This window comes from Dendroctonus ponderosae, unplaced genomic scaffold (assembly GCF_020466585.1).
Source record: "Dendroctonus ponderosae isolate FM_Combo_2020 unplaced genomic scaffold, Dpon_F_20191213v2 Dpon_F_20191213_7, whole genome shotgun sequence".
Lineage (NCBI taxonomy): Eukaryota > Metazoa > Arthropoda > Insecta > Coleoptera > Curculionidae > Dendroctonus > Dendroctonus ponderosae.
Window position 1 is genome coordinate 9,916,708 of NW_026018916.1, and position 13,459 is coordinate 9,930,166.

The following is a 13,459-nucleotide window of genomic DNA, read 5'->3' on the forward strand; positions in this document are numbered from 1 at the left end:
TACTTTTTGATAAATAATTCGTTCTTATTGCGAAATAGGAGCACTATTTATCAATCTGTAATAAAAGACGTGAGGAAATTCTGTCTTTTTGAGGCGAAATACCCAAAAAGAAGTTTGTAAAAAATGAATCCGCCTTAACAATATAGGACTTATCTAGAAAACTTCAAGTTGTGACTTATCTAAAAAATAATTATAATGACGCACAATAACTATTAAATTAAGAACAGCCAGCCATCACGAATCGGGTTCAAGTTGCACTAATTAGTCTAAACAATAGGTGCAGCTGGCAACGGTGGTATAATTATCATACTTAGAAATAGCCATTTAATTACAATTAGGGGTGGAAATGGTTCAGCAAATTCAGCGGAAAACTGTGAATAATCCTTGATAATATCGACTGAATACAAATTACCCTAAAATATATGTCACCGCCAATGAGATTACATTTACATTATAAAGTAATCAGTTACTGAATCGTTTGGAGAGTATAACATATATGTATGTTTTTTTCTCTTTGGATGACTACTGCAAAGCATTTTTTCGATATGAAGATTTCTAAACATTTTTCTCGATAGAATTATCCTTTGAAAAAATATTGCTGTGTTTATAGATAAGCACAAAAATTAATTACTCAATAGAATAATTGAATATTGAAGTTTGTAGTCAAGCGTTTCCACGGAGCAAGAACGAATAAAACGTTTCTGCTCCCAGTTCTCCTTGTTGATTTATCTCTTGTACAATTTTCGTCAGACCTACAGTTTCTGCACAAATAATTATTGAATATACCTTACCACAAATCTAGTATTGTGCGTTTCATTATCATTTCAGATTCATTAGCAAAGTTTTTTGTTATGATTTTCAAGATTCCCGACGGTATTTATTTTTGGTTTAGCAGTTTTTATTTGAGCATTTTCATATTCTGTTCACTTTTTCCGTTTTAATTTATTTAGGGCTTTGTAAAATATTTATAATATCAAAGTTTTCGTAAATTTGTAGTACAAATTTATATTGCAGTTTTAATGACATTGAGGATACTTACATTTTCTAATTGAAATTTAACTAATTGAATTAATTGCAGCGCAGAGGTAGGCCTAAAAGTAAATAAAAATAAATGCTTTCTGACGGTCATCGACAAAGCCAAGAGGGTTCAGCTTCAGGCTGTTCCAACTGTTCAAATAATCGAAGGAAAGAAAAAGTAATTTACCTGGAAGAAGAGGACTTATTACGCAAAGAAGACTAAGTGAAGAGAAAATTAAAAGACGAATTGAAAGGACCACATCTGCAAGCACAAAACTAGTTGAAATATGCAAAGAATAAATACAAAACTTAAGTCTCTTGTATTTCCTATTTTAACACATGAAGCAGACTCATTCGATCTTATAGGCTTCTGCCTACGGAAAATTGAGTTCTAACTGAGTGAATTGGAAATGTAGACAAATGCAACAATTACGCAGCAATGAAAAATAAATGCAAGGGACCGTCTTCTATCAACTATACAAAGAAGTTTACTAAGGTATTTCGGACATGATCTGCGGAAAGATGTAATCGAGATGCTGGTCATTGAGTGCAAAGTCGACCGAAGAAGGAGTAGAGGACGATTACCAGTCCGATCCGTTGACTACATTAAAAATTTCAAAAAATATGCCAATGGGGGAAGTAATGAGGACTTTGGAGGAGGCAGCTGACCTTCCGACCCGCAAGATGAGCCGCATCGTTCGTAACAAACAACCGAAAAACTGGAAATTGTTTCTTGCAACCTATTTTTATACATTCACCCAGAAAAACACTGTGACTAGATGGCAAGTTCAAGTTATTATGAAGAAACTTACCTGATAATTTGAAATTCCGAAACTTATTGGGAAGTAGTCAAATGAAATATCTGCTTATTTCTATGTTTTTTCAAAAAATCCTGCTTTAAGTCACTGATACTCCTAAATTAAGAAGTGACTATAGGTATTATAATAATATGGATTTTAGCTTAAAGCATAATTTGTTTGTAGTTAAATCAAGAAATTTATTAAGCGAAAATAATTTTCGAATATGAAAACTTTTTCTTGCGAAAACGCATAGATCTAATAAAATACATGTGACTCTAGTATTGTCAGTGCTCGCATTCTGAAATCCGAATATGGTCCAGATTTTCCATTACTTTTGTAAAATTTCTATCCATGCACATTTTTGTCTATGAATGCTGTCGACTTTAATGGGCCCTTTAGCCTGTTACGTATTTAACAATTCAATCTCTCCGAATTCCCGACAATAGAAATCATTGAAGAAGGCACCAAACTCCTAGTTAGCACCTGATACATATTCAGTCAATAGTTTCCGAATAACAACTGTATACAATATACTGAAATAAACTAATAAGTCGGCTCAGCGCTCAGCACAGACAGGCTCGGATACAGAATAAATAAGGAGATGTTTTTTGCAGACGTTCGTTTAAAACTAAATGTTGTATGTATAATCGACAAAATTTCCCTGATAAAGCCTGTAGGTGACAGGTCGGCACCGATATTTAAAACGATGAAGATGCTGTTGAATCCCTCCGTTGGAATGACGAGGGACGATCTGTTATGCAAAACTGTTAATTCAGCTAATCTGCAGGTGACTTGATCGACACCAAAATTGGAAAATGTTCTAACAGGCATCCGTTTCTTTCCCTTAAGGTAATATTCAAGAAGTGGAAGAATCACCAATAGCATCCTTTTTTCAGATTGAAAGAATGAACTCTCCTTTGCTTTGTAGTAAAATAATAGAAATTTCCATTACAAATAAACTGACAAACTTATTGCTGACATATTTTTGCACGCCAATATATGGCTCCTTTTGTTTTTAATCATCAATATTTAAAGTTGAATTTCTTTATTTTATAAAAATATTTTCTGATAAATTTTATACATACTTAGATATGTCTCGATATACAATACGATATATAGTAATATTGTCTAGGTTTTCTATTGGACCATCAGCCCATTGGTTCAGATTTAAGTTTTTGTAAGTCCCTATTTATTCGTGCATTCATGCACGACATAGGCATTTTATTTTCTTGGAAATATTATTTGTCATAAAAATAAAGCAGAATTAGGTTTGGGAATCCATCAACCGCATAACAAAAAACTAGAATTAGAAAAAAATTACCACATATTAAATATGGTGCTAAAAATAGCTTGAACGCCTAGGTTAGTTCACTATTTTCCAAGAAACCATTTCTAAATTTAGATTGCTTCCCATACCGGCTGAACTCGAATCATTTCATCTCTGAAGAAGTCAAAATCAAACAATTAAATTTTGTTTTCGATATTTTGGCAAAGATTTTGTCTTAATTGATGCAAGAGAAAAAAAATAATTATTCTGCTTAATATACAAATTTATCTAGTCATTTTTATATTTCGTTTAAATAACGTTTTCTTTGCCGATATAGCTCGACTTTGACTTCAAATGACAACGTATGGTGTGTGAAAAATGACCAGCTTCTCGATTACATCTTTCCGCAGATCATTTAACAATTTTTCACGCTTTATTTTTACATAGGTCTAGAAATTTGTGACTCGAGATATGAAAAGGTTTTAATTTGAAATAGTTATATTAATTTAATTCATGTTATTTTAATGACGATTGAAAATATTTTATTGCCATTAATTTTTGCATCTTAAGTCTAAGAGTTACGACCTGTTTGTATTCTATTCCTTTTATAAAATTTTATATAAAAAAATAAAATCTTCAACCAAATGTATTTCTGTATACGGTCATGGTCAGAAATCGCAGTTTGAGTACCTGACCTTTATTCTAAGTAAGAAAATAATTTTAAAATGATGGAAAACATGCAGAAAGTTAAAATCGGTGTGTTTAAATGCAGATATTATATCAATACAAGCGGGAAACCACTACAGAACTTTTGGCAGTTTCGAAGCAATTTGATCAGTATTTCCAGCTTTTCATTTTTTTTCCTTTTTTCAAAATTCATTTTTGATCATTCACTAATGGTCATGAACGTAAACAGTCACGATCACGATCACGAGATCGTGATTGGCCGAAATTTGTTACAATACAGAATATCCCGAAAACTCATGATGAAAATACATTTATTTATTTTAGTTGCCGTATTTATAAATTTGCCTAAAAACTGAACAATCTGGTCTCACTTTTTGAGGCTTTGGAGTAGAACGTCGAAAATCGTGACCAACTCCTTAAAAATGAGCTAAAGATTTACAAAAAAAATTCCTTCAGTTAATAAATTTAATTGCATTCTTTAAATTTCTCTTTTCATCTGTAATGACTTAAAATCGTAATTTCAAGTATCAAAACCTAGTTTAGTCACTGTGGGAGAAAATAATGACTATAGCAGAAAATCGCTTTAATAACTTATGGGCAGTAAACCAGCAAGTCTCATGCTACAATCGAATGTCCATCATCTTGATTAAAAAATAATATATTCAGTCACGCTGCTATTTTAGGTGTAGTCTTTTTGTATATGCATTTTTCAAATATTAATATTTAATGTAAAAATTCATGAAATGTCTTACCAAATTTGTCCGATTTGGGATGTTTCTTAACACAAAAAACCTCAATTTTTCAAATCCTTTGTTTAATTGGACTTATATTAAAGCACAGTTTTTGTAGACAATTTTCTAATGTGTAATTAGACTTTGCCCTCTTTAACCCTCTTAGTACCAAAAAATATAAAAAGAGAAGCAATAAATAAGGACATACTTTACTATGCAAGCTAAAACAACTTTTAAATAAACTTTAAAATCTGGCAGCATTTCTACCTTCAGGAACATTATTGTTATTTTGCTCGCTTGGATATCAAGCTGGACTTCAGACTGCATCAAAAATTATTCTCCAGTAGGTTTTATTTACTTTTATTGTTGTTATTATAATTATCGGTTTTCACAAAAAAAAATGTTAAAGTCAATAGAATTACAAGTTTAAGAAAAATATTTTTTTGGAATAAAGGAAGGTGATAGAAACCTCTGTGTACGTTCTTTAGCTCCTAAATTGCTTAGAATTTTCTAAAAATAAAATAGTTCTAAAATCGGATATAATAGATATAGTACAAAAGCGTGAATATAGAATTTAAAAAGTTTCCATAAATTGATTCAATTAACCGAAAAAGCCCAAGTGCCATTTTTATACGAACAGACGATACCAAATGATGCAGGCAGCTCGATAGAATATTGCTCAGGTAATATCTAAACGATGATTATTTTATTTGCTTTAAAATTTTGCATGTAAGCCAACAATCATACCGGCCATACACCATTTAGAAAAGATACTTTGATTGAGCCGACCAAATTATATGATAAAAAATAATAAAACAGAAAATAGACGAAGATTTCTTGGATAACGAATCCGCAACTGAAATAAGTATTCAACATTTTTGATTAATAGTAAACTTTAAGAAATAACTGACCACAATAATTAAATATATTTAAGACAAAAATAGTTAGTTAAAGTACAAAGTAATCAAAACCTGGAAATTGAAACCCGTTTACCATAAAGTTATGCTTCAGAAAAATTTAAAACGACAAATTTCTTCTGCTTTTAAGAACTGTATAAATATTCGATAGATATGAAACGTCTGATGCGCATTATTGCTTTGGACGCTAAGCATTTCTATAAAATCTTACAGGTATAATTTCGATGATAAAATTGTATACTTTTTAACTAAGAATTTATACTTTTTTCTCAACGAAATTTACCTTGCTGGATGAAATACACTGTGTATATTTAATACTACGATAAAAAGAAAAAAACAGTTTGGCTACTCAATACTTACTTTCGTATTCGCCAGAATACGAGGGAGCTGAGGTGGCACTGGCAATGAATAACATAAGAGCAACAAACAGAGAGAATACTTTCATTGCGTTGTTGATATTCATAGTGATGTTCGAAGATCTGCAACATAAAAAATATTCTGATTACGAATTTAACATTTCCATCATGCGCAAGTTTGTTTTTGCTGTTTTTATAATTTTTTTCTGCTCCTAATTCTCTGTTTTTGTATTTCCTGCTTTTCTAACAACCTATTCTATTGTGAGTAACTATTTTATAACGCCAGATTTGTACTTCTGACCTCAAAAATGTCTAAATATTTACTAGATAAAGTGCAACTATTTTTTAATAAAACGCGTGTATTAAAAATGGGACAAAAATAATTTTTTCATCGCGATTTTAATTCAGCACTCTGGAATTGTTTGGAAAGCCTATTTATAATTGTTAGCAGCGTGTCAGTTACGAGCTGACAGGTCATGCTTCTGTAAGTGAGCCTTTATCAATTATGATTGGACGAATTACAGTTTTAAGGGATAATGTGATTTTTGGACGGAAAGGTGATAGCAGAAATGACGGTGAAATTGTCCAAAATACAAAGAGTGCTGCCAAAAACCAACCTAATTATATTAAAGAAATATTGTCTTTTTTGTATTGTATTTAGAATTGAAATCTCTGAAAATGCTGAATTCTCAAACATTTTGTAGCTGAATGAAATTATATCCATTTATACGAAAGAAGGCGATTGCATAAACATTATAATTACTTTATATATTATTTGCATACATTTTCCAATAATATTTGTCGCTCGATTTAAGTGGAAACCGAAATTATATTTTATACATGTTTTGTGCCACTTAAATGTTTAATTCGGAGAATAATCTTGATATGACTTCGTACATCAAAATAATAATTTTGATACCCTTACGAACCTCCATTTGGTCCATTTGAAGTGGGCAAGTATCGAAAAATGATAGCCGTAATTGCACATTGTACAATTATCACTTAACGATAATTGCACAAAGCACACATTCAAAATAAACCAGGGTTATTGGCTAATTATGCAGGGCAAACAGGAGTAAAAATAGAAAAGGAAAAGCCTTATGAATGAAACACATTCAATAAATTCAAATGGATGGCTTTTAAGTGCAATGTAAAGTCGAATTTGTTTGTATTTTATTAATGCGCACCTTTTGTTAGTATATAATACGAACTACAATGAGGCAAATGAATTGTGTATTGAATATAAAAGTACAATGAGAAATATATATTCGATTTCCAGCGAGCTGCTGTTCTTTTAATGGAAATTGATGACAAAATGTTCGTTTACAGCAAATTTAAGCATGTGGTTTTATTTAAGCACATTTATTTCTGCAGCGTTTGATTTCTCATGAAACAAGATTCGTCTGATCTTTTCGTATAAGTATTATGAAAGTTAAAACTTGCATAGCCTCATTTAATTTAAAAAGAATAAAAGGCGTTTAAAAAGAATAAAAATATTAAAAGGTTCCCGACTAACTGGAGTAATTCAATATGTTAAAAATGTTTGGTAAAATTATTTTGTAACTTTGTTACAGAGTACATCCATCAATATGTATTTACAAATAAGTTTACATTTACATAGTCTTTCGACTGAAATTCCAAACGCTAACAATACTTTTCCATAACTGTCCAGAGTATGACACACATATTTCCTTGCTGTAACATACTTCAGACGCCAGTAGGGAATAAAATTTATTCAAATACGTAGAATATATCTAAAATTTCATTTCGATGTTGCCTTGGAAGTTTTAACTGAATTTTAGACGTGAAATGATGCCTAATGCCATCAAATGTATCATTGGGGTATTGGTTTATTCGAAAAGTATCTAATTACTGTATTCCAGGTAGCTGTACGTGAGTTTCATTGAACTTTGGAGTTAATTTAACTCGGTTTTCATCTTATTTAGTTAGAAAAGTTTTGTCTCTGGTTATAAAATCGTGCAAACACATATTTTATATTATTGAAGAACTTGGTTTATATAATTTAAATGGTATATTGTATATGTGTTTAAGAGGAGCTATTTCTTCTGGATTGGTTGTCCAATTTAATTGTTTTCAATTTTTCATTCAATCAGTTTTACTGTGTGTAGAAGCAATCTGATAAGAAATGTGGCTTATATTCAATCCAAAGTATCTGCTAATAATTGGATAATTTACATCAAACTAGAAAGATGAAATCCTCGAATTACCATTCTCACTCAGAACTGTGTAAAGTTCGGAAAAATTATTAGATTCAAACCAATCAAGTCCTAACTTGATTTATCTATGTGACTATATAATGGACCCATCCTACATGATACTAGAAAAATAAAACCTGTATTTTTAGGCTTCCAGTGCAATGTTGGCATAGTATATTTATGTTAAGGTCAGAGTGTTGACTCGGCTGGTTCATCAACTAGCTTCCAAACTAACTGGACTCTTCGCTATTTGGCCAGGGCACGAATATTGAACAATATTACCAAATAGTTTTAAGCAATTATCGTGGTAGCACAAAACATCCAGTACTTAAGGAACAGTAAGTGCATAAACCAGACAACTATTTCTCTAGGAATGTCAATGACTAGTCGTTTAATAAAATGTTTATGACTTAATATTATTTGCTTATGTATCAGTTTATCCAGATTAATAAATTTTATCTTGCATTAGTTGATAAATATGTGCGAAATTTAGGACGGCAATTATAGATGAAAAAACTGGAAAAGCTCAAGGAAGCAAATAATTTACAGGTTTTTAATCTGCGATGTGGGTTTAGAACAGTTTACGACCACTGCAACTTTAATTTCTGTGACAGCTGATATCAATTTTCATTATAATATCAATTTTCGCCTTTGTTTTAGTTACAATGTATGTTTTAGTAGTCGATGCTCACAAGTTTTATATTAATTTCTCTTTCATTGTTGTTCATTTTTTTTGAATTTGAGAGTCAAAAAATCTAGTGATTTAGGCACATTTGCGGAATTTCAAAAGTAGTTTCTAAATATTAAATTTATGGAAATGTATACTGGGTATTTGCTATATATTAGGAATGTCAATACTTCTTCTGAAAGGTGATATATTTTAAATTATTTTCTCGAACGCGTAAAATCTTAACAGTGAGAACAGAAATGTTCGTGCAAAAAAAGATAGAGGAAAACACATTTTTTCTTCACTTAATAAATATGAAATAAACCACCCATAGTACAACTTTAATGCAAGAACATTTACGACAAAGTTTTACTGGTTTCACCTTTTATTTCAAAAAATAAAAAATCTTTATACAGGGTGATTCAAAAGCATGGGCTCAAACTGATAGGGATTGTTCAGTGCAGAAATAGATGGAAGAAAAACCCATCTCAGTAAATGAATTCGTTAGCTGTGAACATTTCTTCGAGTTTTAATAATCTGTTTAAGTTTTCTATACGCAATAATCAGTAGTTTAATTTTGTCAGTGGTTGCTTCGTCCGATTATTGCCGCTCAATTTTCATGTTTATTAAATAAATTAACTTAAAATAAAAAATATATGCTTATAATACTAAAAGTTTTTCAGAACTCGTAAAAATGCATTTTTGGTCATATTGTTTGTTATAAACTACATGCGTTGTTGCATCATACAATTTTTTTGTAATATTAAGAAAATGTTGATTGTGTTGAAAATCAAAACCAAGCAAAAACATATTTTCTTTTTGCTTCTATCATTCTACCAGTAGTGATGCCAAAATTCTTAACATTTTCAAATGCTCTTTATTAAGCAGTTGAGTTGATTTTTGATAAAAAAAAATTCTGAAATCTTTCTTGACCTTCACATGTAAGTCAAAGTAAACTGAACATGTTTCTATTCTATTGCTTGTCAAGCAGATAGAAGACAAGATTGCACTGGTGTATCTATAATATTCTGTTATATCTACTTTAAGACTGGCACCAAGAATCAATCATTCTTATAATGGACTCTGGGTTAAATCTTGAAGTTGTCTCGACCTCACGTATACTGGTAATAAGAGATTAGTCTCGGCAATATTTATTGAGCTTTTGCCGGTAGAAAATATGATCCTACTAATTAGGTTGCGTTGGTAATGATATTTGCGTAGAAAACGCATTAGTTTCAACCTTTGTAATCCAGGTGTCATACTTAGTAAAAGCAATTATTTTGGTGCTTACCTTTATTACGTATCAGTACTTAAAGCTACATTTATTGACCGAATTAAATTCAAATATTTGCAGGCAAATAGCAAAACCAGGTTGTATAAATACGGTTAAAAATCGTCACTTTTACATTTATTATATCTACATTTAAAAAATTAAACAAAAAAACTTGGGCATTGATGAAAATAATTGTCAGATTTTAAATACTCGTGTGAGGGTATTATCCTCGAAAATTTTAAAATATTCAATCTATTATTAGAAAATAATAAAATAATTACTAAAACGTTTTAACAAAATTTTATAAAGTTTATTGCAAACATTTCCCAATTTGTTTCTACTATGATCTAATCTACCTCAGCAAGAGTAGGTCGTTGCCCTGGCTGTACTTAATAAGTGTAGACTTATCACATATGACGCTCAAACTGCTTAATGCCCGAGAAGGTTGTTAAGAGTAATTTGCATATAGAGTTACCTAATTTCTCAAACTCCAATTTTGCAAACTGCATAACTTTGCCTCAGAATCCACCCAGACGTAATTAGTCGGCCGTTTGAAACGAAACCACGGTACTTTTGCCGCCGTACATCCATTTGATAATTGCAAATAACCAAAATTATACATGACTTCCTTCACAATAAAAGTTCCTTCTGGATCTTCTGACAATTCTGGGTTTCTGCACTTGGGAATTAGAGGGGAATGTTCGTCATATCCATTAGAAGTGGAGTGTTTTCACTAAACTTCACTAATTTCAGCAAAATCAAGAAAACTGATGTTGTGAAGTAATGTTATGAAATTAACTTATCTGTTATGTGATATTAGTTGCATTTGAATAATAAAACACTTCACAAGCTTCTTTAAGGAAGACACATTCTAACACATTGAAAACTACATCTTGAAAGATTCACAAGTTTATAGTTCCACCTGTAAAATGAACTTTTTACATTTGCATTTTAGTTTCATTTGTTAACTTTGTTAATTCATGTATAAATTAGCAGGTAACTATGCAATGCTAGCGAGACAACGTCGGTTGCCCATGCAAGGGAGACACATTATTGGGAAATTTCTTTTGCCGGCATCACTGTTTTTAGTGAACAGTTTTCACCCTTATTTCATTTATTTCATATGCATTTCCTAAATACCTTGACACAATGTTGTCAAGTTGAAAATGCCAATTTTTCGCAAAATTTAGTAACTCAATTTAATCGAAACGAACATGAACAACTTTTTGCTTAGTATTTTGAACTTTTTCAAAAAGAGACCAAGATGGACCAAGTGGATGACTAAAAGATATTGACCATCAAATGTGAATGATATTTTTTACTGAGTCTATTTCAAAAGAACATTAAGAACAACGAGTTGAAACAAACGTGGAAAAGAAAACGACATTTTGCCACAATTATTTCAAAGTTTGATGGAATGCGATTTTCATATGGAATTTTCTACACCACTGTAGAAAGAGTGCTTAAGTGTTGATTATGCAACACTTCGGAATTTATTGATTTTACATTGTTGTTGCTTGTCGCTGGTGTTGATTAGTATCAGGAAATAGATGTTGACTAAGACGTTAGCATACAGTAAGCTGCACAGTAGCGATCCATGTTTATTTATCAATTACACATGACAAATATGATTATAATTTAATTAATGTAGATTTTGCGTTCTACGATTTTACCAATAAAAATCATAATTTTGATTAATAATAAATACCTTGGTTTCAAACTGTAACCACTGCCTGCACCGACTGAAGTAACTTGAGATGATATAAGATACTTTACAATCTTCACTGTGTCTAGATTGGCTATTCTGAAAGTAACCGAGATGTTCACTATTTACTTTCTTTCCTGTTAAAAGGTCCATTGATTGAAACTGGTGAGTTTCTCGGGTTTTAAGACGCCGTGAATTTGAATTTCTTCCAGATGTTTCGACGTATGGGTTGATCCTCTAAAGTGGTTTGCTGAACGTTTACACTGAATTGCTGGTTCATGATAATGATTTTGTTTTCCACTGATACCGGATAATTGGAACGTAAAAAAACTTCAAATATATAGCAGAATGATTCGTTTTTCTTAATATAGGGTCCCAATTTGCCAAATAAAAACGCGAACAGTTTTCTAATTTAGGTCAATAGAGTTAAAATCAAAAATCGGAAAAAAAATAAAACTTGTTAGCATAAAATCGTATGTTGATTGCAGAGAATCCTTGTCAATAATATACCAAACCTCTTTGGAAAGGCTTTTCATAACATATTTTTAGACACTGTTTCTGACCAGAATTGTTATTGAACATCTTTTTAATGAAACCGGTTCGCTTGGTAAAATACTTCCAAACATTACAATTAGAAGCAGACTTAAGATATTTGAAGCTTAAAGTTTTCCCGACATATCGATTGTTTCGTTCTAAATTCATGGTATACTCAGCGCCCATACATTTTGAACATATTTCTTATTTGGATTGAACCCCTTTTAGGAGATCACTTTGAATATTTTTATATTCCTATAATAAAAGTGCTAATGAAGAACTTAACTAGACAACATCTGAATCGAAAATTTTCACTGCAGTGCAATTCTCAACTAATATCAACATTTGATAGTAAAAAACTTGATGGTACTAAAAAAATCTAACTTGAATTGTTCTCGAAATTGGAATTGAATTTAAAGCCCAATGAGGCCAATTGTTAATAATCCCTTAATTCTGTATGGACAGGAAAACGTAACTTTCATACAAAGTGACTTTTTAAATTAAATTGCTGTTATATAACGTTTTATGTTTTTCATAGCCGACCCTTACAACATCCACTCCGACTCAATAATTATCCTTCCAAGTAGAAGTTAATGACTCTCTGAACCGCTAATAATTTTATTTGGACGTCGATTTCTCCGTAGTAGAGCTGCAACAGAACTAGCCTGCGTGCAGGAACGTGGATGTTCTGAATTTAAATTTCCAATTACATTGTTTTAATCGTCAATCCTTCAATATTTTCCACAATATACATATAGGGAAAACGTCTATCTTCTCTATCAGATTGGCTTAGAACGGTCAAGAGCAAATAATGCTTTAAGATTGGAATGGATTTGTCAATTAATCGGTCTGGAACCAAAACGGCCTAAATGTAATCTCGAATCGTGATTAACTCTCTGACCCAGATCCAATTCGGGGTCGATTTACTTGAAATAAATCCACACTGAGGATCCGCTGGTTTAGTTTTGACCAGTACTTAGTTAATCTATGGTTTTGACCTATGATCACCGCATGCCAATTCGCTCCGGTCAAAACTCGTTAGTTGAGGCTCATTTCCAATTTTGAACCACTTTGACCTACAGGTGATTCTCAGTTGTAGATGAAGAAGATGTGAAGTTCTATATTGTTGAGGCGGATTCATTTTTTACTTAACTTCTTTTTTATTTAAAAATTTTATCTTTTTAAATTTTTATTAAGAATTTCGTATAAGATCAAAAATAATTCTAGAAAAACCTTTCAAAATTAAACAAAACATAAGCTCAATAGAGCAAAAAGCATTAATGTCCTTA

At 31.2% G+C, this 13,459-nt stretch overlaps 1 protein-coding gene across 2 annotated transcripts in view; it reads right to left on the reverse strand.

Moving 5' to 3' along the window:
- The window catches only part of LOC109542903 (short neuropeptide F), a 28,271-nt gene that overhangs the window by 2,643 nt on the left and 12,169 nt on the right, over positions 1 to 13,459 (reverse strand). For both annotated transcript variants that reach the window (XM_048668425.1, XM_019912361.2), the window contains exon 2: positions 5,780 to 5,898. In XM_048668425.1, the coding sequence (XP_048524382.1) occupies positions 5,780 to 5,898 (119 nt within the window). The remainder of the gene's footprint in view (positions 1 to 5,779; positions 5,899 to 13,459) is intronic.